General features: G+C 36.8%; 1 protein-coding gene across 2 annotated transcripts in view; it reads left to right on the top strand.

Moving 5' to 3' along the window:
• LOC110019434 overlaps positions 1-1495 on the top strand; it is a 6331-nt gene extending 4836 nt beyond the window's left edge. For both annotated transcript variants that reach the window (XM_020717088.1, XM_020717087.1), the window contains exon 2: positions 1-1495. This exon is cut by the window's left edge and continues 524 nt beyond it. In XM_020717088.1, the coding sequence (XP_020572747.1) occupies positions 1-1451 (1451 nt within the window). In that variant the 3' untranslated portion in view covers positions 1452-1495.
• Positions 1496-8215: the final 6720 nt, after the last annotated feature.

Raw genomic sequence — 8215 nt, 5'->3', positions numbered from 1 at the left:
CTCTTTCCCACCAACTCGAGGCCATGGGGTTCCCCACTGATCGAGCAAAAATGGCCCTCATAATAAATGAAGGCCGGATGGAGGAGTCGGTCGCGTGGTTGTTACATGAAGGGGAAGAGGATAACAAACAGCAGGTTTTGGTAAACCTAGAAGATAAAAGCCACATAAAAGTTGATATTAGTGATGAGCTTGCCAGGCTTGCAGAATTAGAGGTTAAGCACAAATGTACAAAACAAGATGTTGAAAGGGCTGTTGTTGCTTGTGAGGGAGATTTGTTGAAGGCTGATGACAGCTTGAGGTTGCAAAAACAAGCTGCTTCTGCCGCAACACTCAAATCAGATGAATTTGTTGATTCCAATGGGCTAAATAATAAGATTTCAGCTCCTAACAACCCTGTATTGATGAGAAATCCCGTAAAAGGAGCAACCTCATCCTCCATGATCATTCAACAACAGAGACGAGATGAAAAAGATTTAAACTACAGAACTATGGTAACTAGTAATTTGCCACAGGAATATGTAAATAGAAACCCTCAGCAGGCATTTAAGAAGATGCAGCTCAAACCAAATGATTGGTCAAGAGTTCAGTCTCTTGCAATTGATAAAAGATTGTTGGCAATGACCGGTGGTGCTCCATCTGTTTCATACCCTCCATTGGTTTCACCAGTGCAGCCTTCGGGACCTCCATTGAAGTCAGAACTTCAGTTCCCAGCTCCCATGGGGCATGAAATTCAGACAGACTTTCAGGCAGGAACTTTGAGAGAGCCCTCTTTCATTGTTATGAGACGCCCGAAGCAGCAGAACTTGCCTTCAAGCATTGGCTTGAGCATGTCTCCGCCAGCATCCACAGGATGGCATCCAAACGCATCTCCTAGCCTGGATTTTTTTACAGCGGCGAATGGTGGTTCGACTCATAACTTCGCTGGTATGGGCTCAACAGGCTCATCCCTGCAACAGTTTTACACTCAAAGCAACCCCTATACAGTATCGTCAGGACCGGCGGACTTGTCTGCGGCAACTGGTTGGAGCAACCAATCCTGGAATTCTTCGGGAACCACATCGTTGCTAGCGATGCCATCTTCTCTAGGACTTTTTACAGCATTGAGTTCTTCTGGGCCCGCTTCATCTTCTCAGAATGATTGGAGCAACGGTAGCTCCGCTGCCCACCGGGATTATGCATCTATTGATTGGAGCTTGGATGTGACATCGCTAAGACCATTGAAGGATAATGTTGAGTCTGACTCATGGGCGACAATGTTTATGGAAGGAAATACTGCGGCAAGGCCTCACATGAATGTTGGTGGGGGTGTTTATGTTCCAGGATTACAGGAGGGTGGTGGTTTCATGGCCGATCCCTCAGGCACATCTAGTTCCCATGAATGGACTAATCCGTTTGAGGGTAGTGATCTGTTTAGGGCTCCCAGGCAGTATGTCACATCCCCTTCTCTGTAGGAAATCTATCATTTCAAATGGGGAAAAAAAATGAACTTATGGTTTGGGTTTTGCTGGTTATTGATTTCTTATATTTATATTGCTGGTTGGTGTTATATTGCTTGCATTTTGCTTGATGGATGAAACCAGCTCTCGTTTGTGTGCTTGAAAAGTCGAGGTATTGCTTCTGTTTGTGGCATCGCGGTAAATTATCTCTAAATTTAGGGTTTGTTTGGGGCAGCTGCTGTTTTTTCAGATTTTCAGCTTCAACTGTGCTGCCTAGGAAGTTGTTGTGGGGAAGCTGACTATCTGTTTGTTGCGACTGTGTGAAAATAGCTGTAGGGCATCTGTTTCCGGAAAAATGACCATTCTGCTCTTGTTTAATGAAGTTGTTTAAAACAAAATTGTGACAACTACATATTTGATACTTCAGAAACAGAAATGTCCTAAAACAATTTCTTTTTAAACCATGAATATGTATTAGTATACAAGATAGGTGAATAGGTTCCACTAAAAAACACAAAAAATACATTACTAACCTTTAGGGTCTCATTTTCATGGCATACAACTTACACAAAATATCATCCAAAAAGTTACATGTATGCCCAAAAATTCCTTCGAGAAAGTAAATATGTTGAATTTAAGCTTTAAAAGTGTATTAATATGAGATGAGATCAAGCCATCAGTGAATAATAGACATATAGGTAGCTTGAATGAATCCAACTTGTTTGCTCTATATACATATTCTAGCTTTCAGTCATATTTCTCCGATGCACTCAATACCTCTGCAATAACATGGAGCAATCCTTGTGGGCAAGAACTTTGCCAAAATGTAGTGAACAATAGACTAGGTGGCTGCAAAGGTATGAAGCAAAACTACAAGGCCAACACATAAGAACTCAACAAATATATTCAGTGCAGATTAGGGGGATGTAAATACCAAAGCCAATAAAAAAAAAATGAATTATACTTCTTTGGCTCACAAAGCTATCCTACCCCATACACTGCAACAGTAATAGACTATTGGAAGCATAAAAATCAACAATACAGGATTACTCCAGTGCAGATACAACTGCGACAACAACAAAAAAACACACTAGAATAGATAAGATATGTCTGAAGACTAGGGTCAACACAACACACAAATAAGTATAGCTAAACCCATGACATTCCTATTTTTCTACTAGGAACTGTAAATTGTAAAAGGTTACAACATTCAACTCATCTCAAATGACAGGCCACCCACCAGGGCCACCACACGAACAACAACTACCACTGTATACCATAGACAACAGAAATACTGCTGACGGAACCAAAAAATCATAGCTACATAGCTATAGGTCTAAGCATTCAATGGGCATAAAACAAAAACTCTTACCGATGTAAGGAAATCATGAGAAGAGGAGGACGAGGAAAGGGAGCATGAGAAGAGGAGGAAGGCGAATGTGTATTGTCCGTTGTCAGAGAAGAGGATGAGAGGGGAGAAGATAACAGGTTGCTCTTATTTCGCATGATCAACTGTCGCAGTTAGGGCAAGGTAAAAGGTGGCGCAGGGGTAAAAAGCACTTCTACAAAGCTGGGCCGCTGGTGATATCTAGCTTTCCGCATTCGCACCAAACCGCGGGAAGCGGCGACGGCATCGTCGCCCCAAGCGCAGCCTAAATCATGCGCATTTTTTGGAGGTACCAAAGAAATTTTTATTTGTTTTAAATTCACTCAACCAATGATGCAAGTGCACCAACCTTTTTTTTGTGCTCTTTGCAGTTAAATAAATATTGAATACAACATAAAATTTGGGACTGATTAGCTTCAATATTTTTCTTATTAATCAATTGATAATGCTAACCCATATTGGAATATTAGTTGAGAATTTCTTTTTGTTGCTAGGGTGTAAATGGAACGAGTTGGGCTCAAGCCACCCCCATGTCTGAGCTTGATTAATTAATCAAGTTTGAGCCTGAGCTCAAGTTTAATGGTCAGTTTGGGGCAGTTGTAGCTATTTGAATAATGCAGAAGTTGTTTAAAAAGTTGCAGTGACTATTATAAAATATTAATCTTTTGAAAAAGTTAAAATGTAGCTTTCTAGCAACTACTGCATGTAGTTAGGTCCGGTGGCAAAACACAATATTCAATTATAGTTTTTTGAAAAAGCAGAGAAAACATTGTTTTGTCGAATTGAAAAAATTAGTATGACATTGCACTGTAACAACACTATTGTCCCCAATGCACTCTAAGGGTCTATTTGGGGTAGTTGTGGCTACACAACAGCTGTGCCAGAAGCTGTTGCGGGAAGCAATGTACGTATTTTTTTCTGCTGTTGTGCAACATTTGTGCTATAGCTATTTATGTTTAAATGATTTTTCCACTCCTGTATTATTGTGTTGTTTATAACAAAATCAGTGATGATTGTCTATTTTATATATTAAAACATATATCTAACTGGAGTATTATATAATAAAAATTAACATCTCATTAAACAATAACACAATGATTAAAATTAAAAATAAAACTATTAAAATAATAATTAATAATATAATAATTTTGAATTTAATAAACATACATTATGCATAATGCAATTGTATTTCTTATTTTGAGCCTTTCTCCATCCATATTATTCATTGTTTATGCAGCTAGTACATATAAATAACACTAAATTAGCAAGAACTGCATTAAATAAAAAACAATGAAAACAAAAATTCTAAAAGTAATGAAAGTTTGTTCTATAAGTAAAGATGTCCAACAAATAATAAAAAAAAAATTAAGCTTAATGAAAGTGGAATAAATCATGTACTCATAAATAGCAAACATAAAGTTTATCCAACAAATAAAATAACATTCAAGCATCCCGGTTGTTGTGAAAATAGCGTTAATTAACTCTACAGTTAGGTGTAATCAACATGGAGAGCTCTCTCCTGGTCGGGGCTTCTAGAAAGTAGTAACTTCATAGAGAACAAATAAAATAAACTATTCTCGCAATTTTTTCGAGTTTCTTTTAGAATTCATATAGCTTACTGAATAGAAGTTGCATCTGACGTGCTAGATTCATATGTGCATATCAAAACTAATTGTGAAACCTGACTCTTAATGATAACTGTACAAATTTTTTTTCTTTTTCTCAACCTTAGATGTTTGAATCCACTAGTGGATTCAATTTTATTAAGGTTAGGGTTGGGGTGTTCATTGGAGTCAACAATTTGTTTGAAATATGCATGCTCAACTTTCCTAGCAAGGCATTTCTCACTTGATGGCCATGCATGATCACTTGTGGCCATGTTTCCACCAAACATACGATTCAACTTTTTTTCAAGCTCAGGGTCAATGCCACTGAACTTAATTTTTTTGGCATTTGAAACGACCTACAAATTAATGGATAAATTGGTATGTCGATGTAATTACAAAAAAAAAAGAAAAAGTGGACTAGCGCTTCATAAATACTAACCTCCAGTCTCTCGACCAACCATTCTTTTGAAGCATAAATAATTCGTTTTAATGGATCCCAACCTAAATCTGTGGATCCTTGTTTTAACTCTTTTCATATTTATTTAGTCTTTTTTTTAACTAATACCACTTATTTTTTAATTTGCATTCTATCATATTCCCTTCCGGTGTTTTCCTTGAACTTTTTTATTATATTTTGTCATCATTTCTTGTTAAAACAGATGGTTGGCCTAATTCCCAATTTCACATCTTTAAGGCAGAGTTCCCAAAATATTAGCTTCACCTCTTTATCCACTTGATAGAAAAATCGATTTCTTGTCTTAACCATTTGACTGCTAACATGAAAAGAGCTAACATAAATGAGTGGCAACGAATATAAGGTTATCTCATGAAAATATAGTCATTCAAAATTCCACAATTTGAAAAGGTAACAGAAAAAACCAATTAAAATCTGTTAATACATTACAACCCTTGCCACCATAAATTAACCATTGACCCAACCCGCACTTACGCATATTTTTAATCTCCTTAATTATGTCTGAAAATATGTCGCAATTTATATCTAGCGACTAGTGTGAAAACTTGCAATGATTTATAAATTATATAATGTATTTTCATGCTAGGGGTACTACGCAAGTTTACTTGTCGTTTCAAGCAATATATTATGTTCTTTAAAAACCCCAATATCGATCCCATGAGAAATGCGATAAATCTTAAAATTAACTTACAGTAATTCTACTTAAATTGCAATTTAAAAATATAAAGATTTAAAATGATATGATTACCAAAAATCACTACTAAAAGAGCTTAAAAGAAAGTTACAACTAAATATATCAACTTAACAAAATATAACAACAAGTTTGGATATTATGGAAAAGAACCTTTCTTCTTGCAATGAGATTTTAATCTATGTAGGATTCAAATGATTTAAGATAAAATTAAGGTATTGTGACAAATAGAAGCATACCTTATTCTTTATCCCCTCCCGATGCTTGCAAAGAACATTAGCTAACTTAAGGTCGATTTCTAAACATGTCGACTCCACATCCGTGCTATCTAGCCTCTCACCTCTACATGCCCCTAGCCTATGCCATCGTAATGACCAAATCCAGTGTCAGGGTACTAAATCTTAAGCCAAACTGATAAGAATCTAGACTGCACTCTAGATCTAATCAATTTTAGGCCCATTAAAACTTATCTCCCCATGTATTTGCACTTTCCCTTAGGTTATCATCATTACTCTGCTTAGAATGAAGTGTGATATCTACTAATTGGGTGAAATCATAGCTCTCTCAAGTCATTATATTTCTCAACGAGTTTCTCAACAGATTTTAACCTCACAAGTGACAAGTTTGCAAAGTAAATGAAGATTCAGTAAAAAATACCATCATAATTTTTAAAATTAAAAAGAAATCTTTAAATCTTCTCATACCACAAGATTACAAGAAGAAAGAAAAAGAACTACTCAGAATTCATGGAGATTAAACAAAAACAAAACATTTGCATTGAAATCCAAGTTTTACAACAAAAAGTCAAACACAAATACAAATTACTTTATATTTTCTCCCCAAGCAAACTTCTGGAGTTTCCTCTTAGCAATCTCCAAACATCTTCACACTAAAACACACTCACAGCCACACCCACACCCCCCACCCACACCCACACCCACACTTGAACACAAAATATGAAAAACCTAACGCACTATTGTCGCCCAATTGAAGTTTTGAAGCTCCAAAAGGTCTCTAAATTTAGCTAAATTCTTCTCATTAAATAGAAAACAAAAAATAACTAAGGGCTGCTTCAAACACCCCTCTAAAATTTGATCAAATTCGATGCATCTTCTGGAAAGGTGGTTACTGACGCTATAACGTCAGTCTGGGGCACTATAGCGCCCTTTTAGCCCGTTGGTGGCACTATGATGCCAAGGGGTGGCTCTATAGCGCCCACAAAAGTTACCATTTTTTCTCCATTTTTTCTCATTTTCTCTAAATGTCCATTCTATGCACCCACAATAAAAAATATGCAAAATACATTCATTTAAAGTGCAATATCATAAAAAAATGTATATAAAAAATTATAAAACATGCACAAAAAACATGTTATTTTGAGGTTGATTAACCATCTACACAAAAAAAATGAATCTTCATCACCAACACATCACCACCACTACATCATCACAACCAACTAACACACCATCACAACCAACACACCACCACGACCACAACATCAACATAGACATACAACCGCCACAACATCATCATAACCAACACACTAAACACCAATACCTGCTAGTACCACCATATTATTAACACCAGCACACCACCACCACCACACTTTCACAACCTACGCACCACCACCATCACATCATCAACACTGACATACCACCACCACAACATCATCATAACCAACACATTAAACACCACCATTGCCACCACCCTCATACATCAACACCAACACACCACCAACCCAACATCATCAACACAAACACCCCACCATACCTACATCATCATGACTAACACACTACCAATCAAAACACCACTAACCACCACTAGCAACTTATCATAGACAATGACTGCAAAGCACCAATAGCAACCCACATATACAAAAAAGCCGCCCACATATGCAATGATCACAAAACACTAATAACAACCGAAATACCATTAGCCATAGCGTCTAAATGTCATAGAAAAGCTACAAAATTGAAACAACAAGCTAGAAGTAATGCATTAAAATGAATACTTTAATTCCTCCATAGAGGAAAGGCACAAACTACAAACATCATTACCATGAACATCATTGAACTAGAAACCGCAAAGAGCAAAGGGAAAAAATTGTAAAGACCAAATGACCAAAATTTTAAAGACCACATACATTCAAATTTCATAGAAAACTTAAATGCAATCGGGAATTACCCCTTTCTGAATCAAAAACTCATTATTTTTCCATAAAGCATTGACGTGTAGATAACATTGCTAATATTATTTTTGTTTTATAAATTTTTATAAATGAAATTTTACTTTAAAGAAAATTATTTTATATTTTACTTGCAGGTAAAATAGGTAATGAAAGTGAGAAAACATGGAGAAGACTTGAAGTAAACGAGCTTATTGAGGATTGACGACTAGGCAACAGACCTCTGGGCGCCTAGGCACCAAAACCTCCCTTAGACAACTCGAGAGGTTGGCTTCTAGACGTCGCAATATTGGCGCCTAGGCACCCATGCCTTATATAACATATAGAGAGACTAGAGCCTAGGCACCGACCTCTAGGGGCCTAAGCACCAACAACTGCTTGGAGCAGCTTTGGCAGTTCAGGAAGCCTATCGTGGGGAGTTACTTAGGAAGACA

The sequence above is a fragment of the Phalaenopsis equestris genome, unplaced genomic scaffold, assembly GCF_001263595.1.
Source record: "Phalaenopsis equestris unplaced genomic scaffold, ASM126359v1 Scaffold000055, whole genome shotgun sequence".
NCBI lineage: Eukaryota > Viridiplantae > Streptophyta > Magnoliopsida > Asparagales > Orchidaceae > Phalaenopsis > Phalaenopsis equestris.
This window is presented reverse-complemented; position numbering and strand designations above follow the sequence as displayed.